The following is a 17,387-nucleotide window of genomic DNA, read 5'->3' on the forward strand; positions in this document are numbered from 1 at the left end:
ACTATACTCGAGTAATTGGAAATGAAGTAAACGATAAAAAACAAATAGGTTAAAATTTCTAAACGTCTTCTTCTTAATAACCAAGAGGCATAGAGACTTGTTATTTGGCATGTCATATGCTGGGATAAAGGGCTACAAAGTTTGTTCAAATTGACTTTCTTTAAGGTCACAGGGGTCAAATAAGCTAAAGTTTTTAAAGGACTTCTTAAAAACCAAAAGGCATAGGTACCTGATATTGGGCCTGTGGCATACTGGGATCAAGGGCTACAAAGTTTGTTCAAAATTATGACCTTGACCTTCATTCAAGGTCACAGGGGTCAAATAGGCTAAAATCTTTAAACGACTTCTATTTAATAACCAAGAGGCAAAGGGGACTCTAATGTGCTTAAAGATGATATAAATTATTATTTACTCTATTTGTTAAGTATGAACCATGCATGATTACCAGATTGTAGGTGAGCGATTCAGGCCCATTGGGCCCTTGTTGTAATATATCTTATCGTTGACGTTTATTAAGGTTATATTTTGACATGGCTGATGCTAAGGCCTGCAAAGTAATCATGGGGGATCCGGATAGGTTCAAGTCGGGTCCACCTAAACCGCAATTTAAACCATAACAAAAACCACCTGCTTGGCCACCTAGAGCTAAAACACCAATTCCAACGGCGTCTCCAGGACTTGCACAACACCAAATTCAAACACCAAACAAAGGGGAAAAAAGTTACCGCCGCTCGTCATAGACGTGCTTTATCTTCACCGTCTATTGACGTTAAAAAACTGCCTGATAGTAGTAGTAAAGGGATGGGGCCACTGCCCCACCCCCCCACCTGCCCCACCCAAACCGAGGGAAAACCGCGGGAAGGTCCTTCCCGCCATATTGTACCAGCCCCTCCCGACCCTCCCGCCATTTCCAACACCCCCGCCATATTTAGTTCGGAAAAGATTTCGCGGATTTTTCAGTGTGTCTAAGGGGTTATGTAGAGGATTAAGTACAACCTCGAGCATTCAATTTGCAATAATCAAATTTATCAAAAACCAAAAGTACCAGAGCAATGAAGTAAATCAAACCCAGCAATATTACTGATTACAATCCAAAATAACAGCATTGTTTATAAAACCAATATACGATCAACTAATCATTATGACCCGGAGGTTATCAAAAACCAAAAGTACCAGAGCAATGAAGTAAATCAAACCCAGCAATATTACTGATTACAATCCAAATTGTTTATTAAACCAATATACGATCAACTAATCATTATGACACAAAGTTTATTTAAAACCAAAACCTATCGAGCCAAGCTTTAATGACAACCAAAGTCCATCAAACCAATTATCATTTAATCATGGATGAAAGAGATAGACGGACTGGCCCTGCAGGTAGGGCGTTAGAATTGTACCTGCTGCCCCTATTGCATGATCGTAAAAGGCGACTAAATTTAGGATCTTATCTTTTCTATTCTTCCTAACTGACTTTATCCTTCCTAATGCCTCCCTTGGCACCGCCTCACTTTTGGCCTTGAGTTGAGCGTTCGCCCCTGTGAGGAAGGCTCTGGGTTCTGTCCCCTGGCCGAGACACACCAAAGTCTGTAAAAGTGGTAGTTTCTGCTCCTGCTTAGCGCTCAGCTAAAAGGGAGTGGGACGACTGGTTCGCCCGTTGTCAGTATAATGTGACCGGGTGGGGCGTATTGCTTGGTGTCTTCGGCGGCATGCTTCAGTGATATAGCACTATAAAAAGGGCAAAAGTTCCACTATACAAGAAGACACAACATGAATATACCGCAGTCTCCTGAAACACGCACCTCGCACAACAGACACGCAACACACCGCATACATGGGAGGCCGTCCTTACATGACCATAGCTGTTAATAGGACGTTAATTAATCAAACAAACAAACAAAAGATAGACGGACGCTAAGAAAGAACCGTGTGTTGCGAGTAGAAAAACTACCGACTTTAGAAGTGACAGATCATTTATTTAAATCTAAAATTTTATCCAAGTATATGGTGGAAGATATCATCGTAGAAAACAACCGATTCGACAGAGTCAGAAAGTTATTAGACATTTTACCACGTAGAGGACCAAACGCATTTAAAGAATTTTGTAACAGTTTAATACTGTTGAAACGGTTCGACATATTGTCGGCTATATATGAAGATAAAACCAGTAAATGATTCATTCCACAAGTATCACCGCTACTGAGAACATGGATCAGAAGGATTGTGAAAGTGTTATGATCACTACAGGTTTATCTACCAGTCTTGACAGCATATCGGACAGATACAAGATCCATTTTACGATACTGAAGATAACAGGAGTTATCGTACTACTGTCATTCACCATTACCAGCTTATGCATATCTACCAATACACACCACGTCAATACATCAGATTGTATAAAAATCGAAACAAGATTTAATTCAACCTCTTCTTCCAATTGCGAAAAGATAGAACCACCCACCCGGTTTAATTCGACACTCTGTACCTATTTAAAACAATATCCTTTACCACATGGATCCTATGTGAGTATTTGTCGCTATCAAAATCAAGTGAGAATCGACCTTAGAAGATTTATCAATGGAAAACCAACCATCAAAGGGATTGTTTTTAATGTTTCACAGTGGAATTATTTGCATACATTATGGGAACATGTCAATACAGCCATATCTGAAGCCTCCCGCTTTTAATCTTATTTCGCGGATTTTTTTTCCCGCGAAATTATTCGCGGATTTTTTTTCCCGCCATATTACCACATATAAACCAAGACTTTTCAACCAGCATCACCAGTTTTCGACATGGAACAGAACCATGCACACTACATAGACAGCGAATGGAAGATCGTCTACTGCGAAGCACTAAGACAGAAGATCCAAGAAGTCGCCACCACCAAATGCTACGGCTGTGAGATTGATCACCCTAGCCAAAGACAACACTCTTGTCTTATACACAATGAAGAAGATAATCTCTTCTGTTATTTCACCGACGCATTAGAATCGCTGAACGAAGAAAAGGTGTTAGCAGAATTTGAAGAACGAGTATTGAAATCCACTACACCACCAGACTTTTTTAACATTTACAAGCAAAAGTTTTATTCCAAAGATTGGCGTGAAACTACATGGAAATCAGAAGACAGTCAGTGCGACATTTTTGACACCATCCACCGCCTGATCAATCTAGAGCGTGTTTTCTAAGACAATGGAATGGACATACACTGATATCAGACCAATTCATTCAGACTACTTGTTCTACCAAGACAGAGTGAAGTCATTCCAACACTGGCCCCCTCAAGTACGACAACACTCCAAGGACTTAGCATCTGCAGGGTTTTTCTACTCTGGGATCTGTGATAACGTGGTTTGTTTTTACTGTGGTGTGCAAATATCACAGTGGTCACCTTACCACACCCCCTACGTACAACACAAGCATTACTCACCAGACTGTATCTACCTGAAAATCATCGGACTAGGATGGAGATAGTGTGTGATGAAGTGGAACGCGAAGATATATTGAAGGATATGTGGCATTCCCTTATCTCAATAACTGTTGAAAAAATCACTATGAACATTTCAAACTCTGTGTGCTGTCATGTATTAACGAGAGAGGAGCATATAGACTTTTATTTTGATTCAGTACTATCCGATCTTGATTATGATAATGTTGTGAAATTATTCATTTCTTAAACTGATATTGATGAAAATGTCCTATGTGATTTTCCACCAATTAGAATAAGCAGCTAAGTTTTGAAAACCCAAATGTTAGGTATTTTGTTAATAGATGATTTATAGTTGAAAAGCTGGAAAACAATGATTTAAATACACACCTCGGACGAAGCAGGACACTCGGACGTATCTGAGGGTGTGTTTCTTTCATTTGATGATGCAACAGAGTGAGATTGCTGTTGCTGTTGTTGCGGTTGCTGTTGCGGTTGTTGTTGCAGTTGCTGTTGCTCTTGCTGCAGTTGCTGTTGTGGTTGCTGCTGATGTGACTGTGCCAATTGATGATTGAATCGCACTTCTTGATGAATCTGTAAAGAATATTGCACATATAAAGCTGTGTAATAAGACTTACTTTTGAATTCATTTAGAATTGATTAAATGGCTTATTGATTTTAACTTGCTCTTTAATTTAGACCACACAATTATATGGATCAATAGCTTTTGAGAGCAGGGGAATATAAATGAAAACTTAACACTGATCATCTGAGGTGATGTTAGGCGTGTAGTGATACAAAAACCTATGCAAGATCTTGATTTTAACCCAATGTAGATAAACAAACCTGACTTGTCCAATTCCACAAGCTTGAAACTGTACTTTCCAATGACTGCACCTTATTTTGTAAACTGCATATCTGCAGCTTTCCCCTGGAGCATTCGTTTCTAAGTGCAGCAATTTCTTCTAAAAGTGAGCTGTGTTCTGTTGCACTTGGACCTGCTTAAAATTCAAGATATGATTCAATGTCAGTGATTATGTTTGATAATTTAGCAGCCTGTACCATTTGAATTTAGAAAATACTATTTTGGTCTTAATTCTTATAAAAACACAATCTGCTCTTACATGACTCTGGCTGTTATTAGGAAGTAAATATATTAAACCAATGAAACACTCAATATTTTATTGGAGTAATACAATGGAATGTGTGGATATTACAATAGAATTTCACTATGACAAAAGCTTTTACATTCAGCCCCAATTATGCACACAGAAGTTTTAAGGTCATCTGTTCCAATGTTATCATAACTACTTTTGTCAAAACTCTTTATTGCCAGACTGCAGATATTGATGAAAGCAGAATTTCAATGTAATAATTTAAGTTCAGATTTAACACCAGTATAATTTACAGTAAATTCTGAGATCAACAAGCTTAAATGCCCCAAGCAATGTTTTGATACCAAGAATAGCTATTCGACAAATCAACTGCAGTTTCCAAAAGTATTAGAGTTGAATGAAGAAATGATGTCCAAATCTAAATACCTCCAGTGGAATTCACCACGTCCAAACTGTCCCGTAACAAGGTGGATGTCACTGTTATAAGACCATCGCTTTCAGGCTGGGCAAGCAAGCTGGTTTCACTAGTCTTGGTCTTGAAATGAGCAGAATATTCAACTTTAAAACATGTAAATTAAATAATAGTATTTAATAAATTGTCAGATTGCAGCAAACAGGATTAATATTCAATAAAGAAAAAGAACCACTGTATTAAAATTATTATTTTGTATGTCACTTTATATCTTTTGCATGTCGATAGTGAAAAAAAAATCAACGAATCAGAAACTTTTGTAAAATGTTCAAATTCAAATAAATATTTAAAAAAACTTAAGTGGGTTCCACTTTTTATTCCACTTTTTAAATGAAACAAATATAGACAACATAATGTAACATTGTTGCTGAGAACACCTTGTGACCTCTTTCCAAACTCTTCTAAAAATGGTCATGAATTTTCCAATTTACGTTCGGCAACAGGATTGAATTAAACTTTACTTTTGCAGATCGTTAGGTATATTGTGATTTTTAAGTGGGCTACATTATATTTGATAACAATAAATAACATTACGTATTCAGCACTGTTGAAGCCAATTCCGTTAACTCCAGTTGAGAGGCAACAGCTTCCAGTTTTTTGTCAGCAGTTTTTGAGTTCTACAAGAAATAAAAATTGTGATTAAGTTCATATCAAGTACAAGGGTCCATTTATAAAGTAAATCAAATTCAATAACACTTGCATATATATTAATTATACTTTAATAATTCTTGTTGGCTGACCTGATCTGCTGATCAAATTTAGGAGAAGCTGTGCATACAAATATAAATTTCAAATTAATAGCAGACATAGTTAAATGCTACATTCCTTTCCCAATTCATGTTTGGGGAATAAATGAAATATAACATTATTATCAATGAACTTGCACTACTTACTTCTTTTTGGCTTTTACGCGGTTTCTTTGCTGGTACCGGTTCCGATGGCGGTAGCGAGCCAGATGACGAAGCTGGAGCAGATTCATTTCCAACGGATCTAGAGTTACCGGGGGTACCATTTCCCTTTAATTAAAAAGATAATCAAAACTGATTAAAATATATATCTTACAATTTATTACAATACTGTACATTACCACAAAATACATAAACTCACAGTGACACGGTGATACTATAGACAAATGTATTCTTATGCAGTTTTATAAATAAGTAATCATCAATTTCACAAAATTTGTTTTTGTAAGTCTGTAAATTAAAGGGTTCTGTTGCTATTATTTAATACCTATTTATACTGGCAGGCAACCCTGAGTTCCCGCCGAGTACCAAAAACATGCTCCTTTGGGGTGTTTGGCAAGGAGTTGGAAAGCCAAACATGAACATGTTTTTAAGGCCATTAGTTGTTGACCTAATCAAACTTTACGTTGATGGGATCCCTGTCTTTGTGCAAACAGGAGAGAATACTGAAGAAACTCAAGAAGTCATAGTGAAGGCTATGCTTATAGTTGCAACAATGGATCTACAAGCTCGTGCATATGTAACCAATATGACCCAGCATAATGGTGAGAACGGTTGCCTGTATTGCATGGAGCCTGGACAGATGGTACCAAGTGGAAAGGCTTATTGCAGAGCTTACTTGCAGAGAGACCAATCACCAAAGTTGCGCACAGATGAGGAGGCAAGGATCAGTGCAGCAAAGGCACAGGAGTCAAGCACCAGGACTAAAGGATTCATGGGAGAAAGTGTGCTTTGGTTTCTGCCTTACTTTTCAATGACAAATTCTATTGTTATTGACTATATGCATGGGACACTCTTGGGTGTAACCAAGAAATTTCTGCAATACTGGTTTGACAACAAATTTTCAAACCAAGATTTCTACATTGGAAAGAAAATCAAAGATGTTGATCAGATGTTAAGGGAAATCCGCCCTCCGTACATGATTCACCGTCTACCAAGGATACTGTCGGACACATACCATCACTGGAAGGCATCAGAACTAAGGAACTGGCTTTTGTTTTATTCCATTCCTTGCCTTCAGAATATCCTTCCAGATGTTTATTTAACTCATTTCAGCTGTCTTGTCGAAGGAACTTACCTGCTTCTCACAGAAGGTATCACCACTGATGACGTCACAAGAGCTGATTTGCTTCTGCTGACTTTTGTACAAAAGGTGCAAATCCTGTATGGAGACTCGGCTATGAGCCTAAATGTTCACAATTTAACACATCTTGTTAAACTTGTGAAACAGTGGGGCCCCTTATGGGCTTGGTCGTGTTTCCCATTTGAATCCTTCAACGGAGAAATTAAACAGTCAGTACATGGCACAGGAAACGTATGTAAACAGATCTTTTGGTCCCTTCAGGCGTGTTGAATCAAAGTCATCTATTGTTAGCTCATTGAAAGTTCAGGAGTTCTTGAAGTCCCTTCTTGATCCAAGATCAGAGACATTTACAAATGATTGTGAAGCCTTTCAGTGTGCAGTGGTAAAAAAACTCATCACCAACCGTAAAATTACCTGACGAGGTCAAGGAATATCTAAAAGAGAGGGTTGGAACAGATGTGGAGGCCGACTACATTAACATTTCAAAAATTGCCAGGAATGGGTTTCAGATGTACAGTAAGTCATGCCTAAGAGTGAAGAAACAGAACTCTTACACCATCAAACTTGAGAGGCCAGTTCAAATGAAAGACAAAACGTGCCAATTACTTGAAGTTCAGAGCTATGTGATGGTTAAGTCTTCAAGAAAGGTGTTTGCAATTGGAAGAGTCATGGAATTTTCAGGCTCCATTATCCCTCGACGAATGCCGCAAATGCAGAAAATTGAGTCTGTAGGGTAAGTGTATTTGAAAAGAATATACATGAACAGTGAAAAGTTATATAAGTGTTCATAGAAAATTTGTTTATTGTATTGAAGCTGAATATTTCAAACCTAATTATAAGTCTTCTGAATCAGGAATTCAAGGTATATTATACAACGTCTGGGAGTAGTTGATAACAAATTTTCTGTTGATTTTAAGATACAGCGCCTCAGGTTGTTGGGCTCTAGTCAATTTCCAATGACAGCTGTGAGCATGCAGTTGTATTTAACAGTATTTTATTCTGTATTATTTATATAAAAGCATCATATATATTGTGGCCAAATACTTGTTATCTAAGGAATGGCTGAAATGCTATAGGTCTTCGTATAATTGTTAAATGCATAAAAAAAGCATACAGTTATAAAATAAATATAAAATTACTGCTACATACAGAAATGCTGAAGTTCTGCTTTTAAAGGTTGATATTTTTTTCTCTTTCTTAGGGACAGATTGTATGCCATACCAGCAGAAAACCTTCTAGAGACAATGATGGTGGTGAAGAATAGGTCATCAGTTTATGCAGCATTGTTGCCTAACAACAATGAAAGGGATTAATAGAGCACTACAGGTCTACAACAGTTGTTGTGTATAAATGGATTTTATGGGAACACAGGAAAAACAAGAAAAAGACTTCTGGATTGTCATAATTTGCATGTTTATTTCACAATGTAACAACATATTTACTTGAAGTTGAATATCTTGGATGGAAACATGTGCATGCTTTCAAACCACAACAATAATGTAAAAGTTGACAATAATCAATGTTCACTTAAAAAAAATGAAAATTGTATATTAATATTCAGTATAGATTACTGATAATTTTGATATGTCATTTAATATATTTTCTTGCAAAAACGCAGAATTGCTGATTTTTTTTTAAAATTTCATGTCCATTAGGCAAAGTTTGGACTTAGTCATTTTATCATACATCATACAATTTTCTGAGTCCACAGCTACAGAAATGTGAAGAAATTACTCTAAGTCCAAACTTTCCATGGAATTTGTCCATTTGGTTTTGAGTTTCTGCAGTTACGTGGACATCTGTGGAAAAAATCCACAACTGTGGCTTTAATTTCTGAAAGTGTGGAAAAGATCCGTGGAAAAAATCCACATCTATGGAACATTTTTCCGAAGGTGTGGATTAATTTTATGGAAAAAGTGTGGAAATAAAGATTTGTGGAAAAGTTCCGCAGACGTTTGTGGAATTCCATGGATTCCGTAAGAATTTCCACAAAAATGTGTGGAATTCCATGGAATTCTGTGGAAAATTAACAAGCAAATCAATTTTTTGTGGAAAATCTACAGCCGGGAGATATGCAGTAAATTATTATAATGATATACAATGTAGTACACTATTATGTTGTCACGAAGTTTTATGTAAACCACGTGGTCGGAGAAGTTATACCACGAGGCGTCGAACGATTGTCTACACATCAGAAATTATTACATTAAACTGAAATGATAGTTCTACAGATAGATATATTTCTCTTTATAAGTGTTTATATTACACAATACCAATAAAAACTTACATAGGTGATACTTCTAAGGTAGCTAATTTTGATTGTTTTGTTTACACACACATTTCTTCTTCGTATATGGCGGCCATACTGTAATGGCATGGAGAGAGCGCCACCTGTCGATTCAAGGGGAGTAACTCTTACTCAAATCTCTGACTTGCTCTATACCGCACGCTATATGTACCATTCTAACTGTGATAACAGTACACTCCCTGTCTGATATCTAGCATATCACTTAATATAAACAGTATCAAAACATTGACTATAGCTTATCATGTTTAAACACATTATGGCAAAACATAACAACTCTCAATAGTAAAACTACAAAATGTAGGATACCACCTTAATACAATGTCAAAAAATATAACATACTACCTTAATACATTTTTTTTAAAATGCAAAGTCATTGAAGAACATGGATCATGACTAGGATACACTAGCGAAGACAAATCTCTTTTGATATTTCTCTATGATCATAGGACTAGAAAGTAATAAATGTATTTAAGTGAAAATTTTAACAAGTAAAATGTATGAAAAATGAAACACACAAAATGACTAGAGTAATACAACTGGGACTAGAAAAAGTGCTTATTTCTCAATCAATTAATGACAACCAAATTCTTACGATCTATGAACATTATAATACTGGTCACATTCTTAACACTAAAATATAAGATTCTAACCAAAAAATGAATTGAAAATCTAACATTACAAAGGTTTCTAGAAAAACACATATAGGCCATCTGGCCATTTAATAAAGCGCAAATAAATGTCTGAGTATTAGAGATTTCTAACAGTTCACATTTACATGGTTTGGCAAGTACAAGTTTCACGTTTTTAGTTCTCAAGAAGCATGACCATCTCGTTGACTGGACGAACATACTGGACATCCGACCCATCCTTTCGAATCCTGACTTCAGCTTTTCGAACCCTTCCGTCACTGTCGCTCTTAATAGCGTTCACCACGATTCCAACCGGCCATTCCATCCTTGAGTAGTTTTTATCCTTGAGGAGGATCACATCGCCTTCTTTAATGTCTCTAGTAACCTGATTCCATTTCCTGCGGGTCTGAAGACTTTGAAGATAGCCATCCTTCCAACGTCTCCAAAACATTTCGGAGAGCAATTTTACTCTTTTCCATTGCTCTCTGTACATATCTTTTGTGTCCAGGTCCGCACAATCATACATCGCTTCTGATGATGTTTTTTGAGTTAGAAGAGTAGCTGGACTCATGATATGTGGTACTTCCGGGTCAGTCGAAATCCCTGCCACTGGTCTCGAGTTCATAATGGCACTCACTTCGGCCATTAAGGTTACCAGAACCTCATGTGTGAGGTTTCGTGATGTGAGATTGTCTGTCATTAACATGGCGTCCAGAATTTTCCTCGCCATACCTATCATCCTCTCCCACACCCCTCCCATATGAGAGGAGTGGGGCGGGTTGAACTTCCAAACAAGATCAGAGTTCTTTAAGAATTCCTTCATTGGCTCGTCTTCGACATTCACAACTTGCATTTTGTTCATGTCCTTGAATATGTGCGCGGCTCCAACAAAGTTTGTTCCTCTATCTGATCGTAGTTCCTTCACATTGCCTCTGATGGCAATGAAACGACGCAAGGCGTTTATGAACGAAGAAGTACTCATTTCTTCTACTACTTCGATATGGACTGCTCTAGTACCGAGGCACGTGAAAAGAATAGCCCAGCGTTTTGAGTTTGCCGAGCCTCCTCTAGTTTTTCTTGTTACAACATTCCAGGGCCCGAACGCGTCAATGCCAACATTGGTGAAGGGTGGTGCTGGTACAAGTCTCTCTGATGGTAGATCTGCCATCTTCTGAAATTCTGTTTTTCCTCTTAGTTTCCTGCATGGTACACAGTTGAAAAGTACACTTGAAATCAATCGCTTTGCACCGATGATCCATAATCCATGGTTTCTGAGAGATCCTTCTGTGAATAGTCTCCCTTGATGTTTTACTTTCTCATGGTAGTGCCTTACAAGAAGTTTTGAGATTGGAGACTTGTTCGACACGATGATGGGGTTCGTTTCTCCTATCGGCAAGCAGCTTAGTCCCAAGCGTCCTCCAACTCGAAGTAAACCATCCGAGTCGAGAATAGGCGACAGTCGGATAATGGTTGATGCTGAAGGTATTGATCTACCTGTCCTCAAGGACTCGATTTCTTCAGGAAAGTGTTCCTGCTGGTGTATACACAGAAGAAGCCTTTCAACTGACTTAGGAGTGACTTGTTCAGTAGCGTCGTTTGGATCATGTTTTTTGCGACGATTCCTGAAATTCTTGACCATTTCTTTGATGCGTTTTATTACATTCACCAAGCGTTTCCAGTTTGAAAATTTGTTTGAGAAGTTGTCCAAGAAAATGTTCTTAATGCCAGTTTTCTGAACTTCAACTCGGATCTCTTTGTCATCTTCAGGAGAAATCAGTGGGAACTCCTCAGCATGTACATGTGTTAAATCGTCTGATTCCTTACAGAGAATTTTAGGTGCCTCCAACCATTTCTGAAGCTCGTCGACTGAAGATACACCTCTAGTGCCACAGTCAGCAGGGTTGTTCTTTGTAGAAATGTAGTTCCATTGTTTGGGACTTGAATATTTAAGTATTCGTTCCACTCTGTTGCTGACATAATTATAAAACCTTCTGGTTTTGTTGTTGATGTAGCCCAGTACCACCTTGCTGTCTGTGTAGTACTGAACCGTTTTCAGTTCAACATCCAAGCTGTCGATGATGATGTGCGCCAGTTCTGTAGCTAACACGGCTCCGCAAAGTTCTAACCTTGGCATGGTGTGACCATGAGAAGGGGCTAACTTGGTTTTTCCCATGACAAAACCAGTGTGCTGCTTTTCCGTAGATTCCACCTTGAGATAGGCAACGGCACCAACAGCTTTTTCTGAGGCATCAGAGAAAATGTGTAGCTCTATGTCGTTTGCTGTGCTGAGAGATACAGGTATCATCATGCGAGGAATTTGGAGGTCTTTCAACGTTTTGACCGCGTCCTTGAAAATGTTCCACTTTTCCTCTAGAGCTGGATTGATAGGATCATCCCAGTTGTACCCTTTGGTAATATCCCTCATGAGAATTTTTCCTAGTACAGAAACTGGTGCCACAAACCCAAGGGGGTCGTAGATGCTGTTTAACTCTGATAGCATGCTGCGTCTTGTTAATGGTTTATCGCTGGCTTTCACCTCCATATCGAATATGAAATTGTCTGTACTCATGTCCCATTCAAGGCCCAAACTGCGGTGTGTTGGCAAGGGGTCCTGCTCTAGCTTGAGGGACTTTAATTCCTTCCCAAGATCTTCCAATGGGAAGGCCCCAACGACCTTAGACCTGTTCGATACAATTTTATGGAGTCTAATATTGCCACCATCCTTGAGAGCTGCTTGGGTTCTCTCCAAGAGACTTATAGCCTCGTCTTCCTTTGGCACAGACGCGAGGGCGTCATCTACATAGAAATTGCGATTGACCAATTCTTTTACTGCTTGATCGACATTCTGGCCTTCTACACTTTTCTTTAATCCAAAATTCGCCACGGCAGGTGAGGGGCTGTTCCCGAACACATGCGCCCTCATACGATATTCGATAATGTCCCGGCTAGGGTCATTGTCCCTGTACCAGAAAAATCTAAGAAAGTCGCGGTGGTCCTCTCTTACCAAGAATGAATAGAACATCTGTTCAATGTCGGCGGCAAATGCGACTTCGTCCTTTCGGAAGCGTAGTAATATACCCAACAGCTCGTTTGTGAGATTAGGTCCCGAAAGTAGGCTTTGATTTAAAGATGTGCCATCATACGTTGCGGACGAGTCAAACACTCCCCTTATCTGGTCGGGTTTCTGCGGGTGATATACACCAAATATGGGCAAGTACCAAGACTCTCCTGTTGGGGGTGGGGCTACTTCCGCTGCTCCGGAACTCAAAACCTTGCTCATGAATGTGACGAAATGTTCTTTTTTAGTTGGATTTCTTTTCAGAGAACTTTCTAAGATCAACGCACGTTTGTAAGCCATGGCGCGATTGTTGGGCATCTTCAAACGTGGTACTCGAAATGGTAGAGGTGCTGTCCAGTTTCCTTCTTCGTTCCGAAACATCTCCCTCTCCATTATGGCTATGAACTGTCTATCCTCTACGGAAGTGCCAACTTTGTCATCTTCCTTCGTTCTCTGGAAAAGAAGATCATTTCTGTCCAGCGTTGCGTCTTCCTTAACAAACAGTTGGTTTTGACACGGTTCAAAAATTGTTCCACGGCCATTCTGGAGTATGGTTGTCTTCCGTGTGCTTATTTCAAATCCGGTGGGTCTGTGCACATTTCCCATGCAAACATCTCCAACAATTACCCAACCCAGACCTAATCTCTGGGCAAATGGAGAATTTCTAGGACCGGTGACCTGCTCTTTCACCTGGTGTACATCCGGTATGTCTCGTCCCAACAAAAGGCCTATATCACAATCTGCACGATATTGTAATATAGGTATGTCCTTCAAATGGTGCAAGTGTTTTATGATATCTGGAGAGGCTATTTCGGATCTGTCGTCGGGTATATCCGGGCATTCAATCAAGGCTGGTAAAGTCCTTTTATATGTACCATCCATAGACTCCACTGTATAGCCAAGGGCTCTTCGTCCAGACATTCTGAAACTTCCCGAACAAGATGATAGGGTGTAGTTAACCTCTTCACTATCAACATTGAGAGAATCCAAAAGTTTTGGTGATGCAAGGCTCTGGTTGCTTTGGTCGTCTAATATTGCATATACCTCGACTGCGTTCTCTGGGTGATGTTTAGGGAACACTTTCACTAGAATGACCTTTGCACATGACCGTCCACTAAAGTTACCGCATACAGTTGTGCATTTTGTGTTGACATCCTCCCTGTCGTGATGATTGCAGGCTTGAGGACTTTCACTATTGGAATTGTGCTTTTCCACTGACTTCTGACTCTGTCCTTTGCTTTGGACTTTACCATTGCTTTTTCGGTGGCCTTCAGCTGGAGGTCTTGTTATGTGCATACATGTGGCATGAAAAGAAGAGCCACACTCGTCGCATTTAATTTTCCTATCACAATCTCTTGCAGTGTGGGAGTCTTCGCAGCATTTGAAACACCTTCTGTTTTCACGTAGAATATTTTTTCTCTCTTCTATTGGCCTTTGTCGAAATTGCTTACATTCACTGAGCTTGTGAGAAGCATAAGTATGGATGGGACAGGCTGGTCTGTCCTGTTCGGATGTTACAGGAGTTTGAAAGGTAGTTGTTTTCTTGGTTTGGAAGTTCTTTCTCTGTATTCCTTCTTGGCCCTCGTAAGTGTACTTAAAACTTGGGGCATTCGACATAGAGGACATATCAGAAATGTAATTCACAAAATGGCTGAATGGAGGATATGGTACTTTGTGAGTAACTTTATACCTAGTTGCCCTTTCTGTCCATTTTGTCTGCAGGTGTAGTGGAAGTTTGGCAACTACTGGATTGATCCCTGTCGATGAGTCATAATATGAGAGAAGTGACTCATACCTTGGATCCTCCTTGAGGGATTGTATCTCTGACAATACATCCAAGATGTCGTACAGTCTGCTGTAATCCTTTGTAACTATCCTTTGGAACTTGGCAATCTTTGTTCTTAAGGAACTCTCGATTAACTCTGGTGCCCCATATCTTTCGTCTAATCTCGCCCAAATTCTTGTTAACCCTGCTTCCGGGTTATATGAGTTTGAAGTCCTTAGACTGAGAACTTGTTGTGATGATTTTGGTCCAAGCCATTTTATGAGCAAGTCTATTTCTTCAACAGGTCTTATGCACTTCAGTTCTTTCACAATACCTTGAAATGAATTTTTCCAAGCTGTGTAGGTAGCTGGATCGTCGTCAAACCTGGTAAATCTTGCCATATTTAGATCCTTCCGGGCCAAATATTTGGTAATGGCTAGTGACTCGGACGCCGGCTCATCAAAGTTTTGTCCCATGGTTGTTGTAGTAGGTGCAGATTGTACAAAGGGTCTAGCGTTAGGAGATAGGACAGTCTGACCAGTAGGTTGAGGTATCGGTGGGAAGCCAGACTCCATCCCGAAGTGCGGTGGTCTCATGTATGGTGTCGAGGCTATTGATGTGGTCATGACAGGTGGTTGATTCATTGACATGAAATGAACAGATCCCTTGGATGGTGTCACCAATTGATCATGTGGAATGGTTCGTTGTGGGACTGGTGGCTCCATATATGGTACGGATGATGCAAATTGAGGGAAAGGAAAGGGCGCGGTGGAGGGAACTCCGTTCGGAGTTGGCGAATAAAGTTGAGCGGTGATTGGCATCACTGGGTTGGGCTGTGTCATGTATGACGTAGGAGGTGTATGTGATGACGTCATACGTGAAGCTATGTGAGGTGGTACCGTAGATGGAGGAATTGATGGCATTCCTCTGAACCTTATCTCATCTTCTATCCTTTGGTCCTCTGCCATACTGTTTTCAAGGTCCTCTAGAACTTTAGCTTTGGCATTTGAAACGTTCAATTCTGTGTTTATCTGTAGTTCTTCTTCCTTGATTTTTAATCTTAAGCGTTCTTTTTCAAGTTCAAACTGTTGTTCTAATGCTGCCTTTCTAGTCAAAAGTTCTACTTTTCTTTGACTTTCTTTTAGTTTGGCAATTGAAATTTGACTAGCCCTTGAACTTGTTCTTGAACTGGTTTGAGAAACAGTGTCACTTTTATCCCTGCTCGCACATAAAGCAGGAATTTCCTTTTTATCCAGAAACCACCTTTCAACTGCATGTTTAAGATCAACATACATGGAGTTCTTTCCCTTGAACCAATTGCCGTCTGTGACGCTTTCTGTTTCCTCCATTAAACATTGTAATTCATCATGTATCTGTAAAATTTCTTCGTACTGGTTAAGCCAAAGTGAGTACATATCTTTTATTTTCTTTTGATCATTTGATTCGGACAAAAGTATCTCAATGTCACTGGAGAGTTTATCGAGAGCCTTGATGCCACTCAGTCTGTTCTTCAGTTTAATTTCAATCTGGTACTGTTTACCCTTTGCTGTTTTTGTTCTTGTTCTGGCATCCTCATCTTCTTTCACTCTTGTGTTGCTGTCGGCCATCTTGATTTTAATGTGTCCGGCCAATTCGGGATGATTAGTTACCGTTGAAGGTGCTATCTTTTACTGTTCTGCCACAATTTTCCAGATGCGTTTGGTCGATTAGACAGAAAGTCAACGAAGCTTGACAGGTTAATTTTGCCTTTATTCCATCAAGACATCGTAAAAGCTGTGAAGTAAACAAACGTATTCTTACAATTTGTTACAAACCAATATCGTAAACACTGAGTATATTATGACAAATACGGTAATTCCAGCAATGATAAACAAAGAAATAATACTAGAAATTTGAGTATTATGAACATATTAACTGTAGATATGCAGTAAATTATTATAATGATATACAATGTAGTACACTATTATGTTGTCACGAAGTTTTATGTAAACCACGTGGTCGGAGAAGTTATACCACGAGGCGTCGAACGATTGTCTACACATCAGAAATTATTACATTAAACTGAAATGATAGTTCTACAGATAGATATATTTCTCTTTATAAGTGTTTATATTACACAATACCAATAAAAACTTACATAGGTGATACTTCTAAGGTAGCTAATTTTGATTGTTTTGTTTACACACACATTTCTTCTTCGTATATGGCGGCCATACTGTAATGGCATGGAGAGAGCGCCACCTGTCGATTCAAGGGGAGTAACTCTTACTCAAATCTCTGACTTGCTCTATACCGCACGCTATATGTACCATTCTAACTGTGATAACAGTACAGATTGCTTCACCAGACATAGAAGAAGCGTTCACAAAATCTTGAAAAGACCTGCCGATGATTACTCTGACGTTCCTAACGCCAAAAAAATACGCTGTAACGATTGTCCAGCCTATTTCGACACACAAAAAGACTTGGAAGATCATCAGACGCTCCACATACAACAGGGAGGGAGACAACCTTTACAGAACATACCTGATTTGCAGCCACCACCTCCACCGCCACCAATA

The 17,387-nt window shown here is 39.1% G+C and overlaps 1 protein-coding gene, 1 long non-coding RNA gene and 1 pseudogene across 2 annotated transcripts; 1 reads left to right on the forward strand and 2 right to left on the reverse strand.

Annotated features, from left to right (window-relative positions):
- Positions 1-3,822: 3,822 nt before the first annotated feature.
- Positions 3,823-5,188, reverse strand: LOC138308430 (uncharacterized). The gene is made up of 3 exons (XR_011206131.1): positions 4,972-5,188; positions 4,277-4,431; positions 3,823-4,024 (listed from the first exon to the last, which is right to left on the reverse strand). It is a non-coding gene; the product is annotated as an uncharacterized lncRNA (long non-coding RNA).
- Positions 5,189-6,298: 1,110 nt separating this feature from the next.
- Positions 6,299-7,484, forward strand: LOC138308612 (uncharacterized; annotated as a pseudogene).
- A 2,694-nt stretch (positions 7,485-10,178) lies between these two features.
- LOC138308613 (uncharacterized) lies at positions 10,179-17,153 on the reverse strand. Its single transcript, XM_069249656.1, has 2 exons — positions 16,964-17,153; positions 10,179-16,599 (listed from the first exon to the last, which is right to left on the reverse strand). Exon 2 carries the CDS (start codon positions 16,431-16,433, stop codon positions 10,179-10,181), a length of 6,255 nt encoding a protein of 2,084 aa, XP_069105757.1. The 5' UTR covers positions 16,434-16,599; positions 16,964-17,153.
- Between the last annotated feature and the right edge of the window lie 234 nt (positions 17,154-17,387).

Source organism: Argopecten irradians, chromosome 15, assembly GCF_041381155.1.
Source record: "Argopecten irradians isolate NY chromosome 15, Ai_NY, whole genome shotgun sequence".
NCBI classification, from domain to species: Eukaryota; Metazoa; Mollusca; class Bivalvia; order Pectinida; family Pectinidae; genus Argopecten; species Argopecten irradians.

What these genes read in the sequence shown, in the direction of transcription:
- LOC138308613 (XM_069249656.1), bottom strand. Translation starts at nt 16,433, where the DNA reads ATGGCCGACAGCAACACAAGAGTGAAAGAAGATGAGGATGCCAGAACA.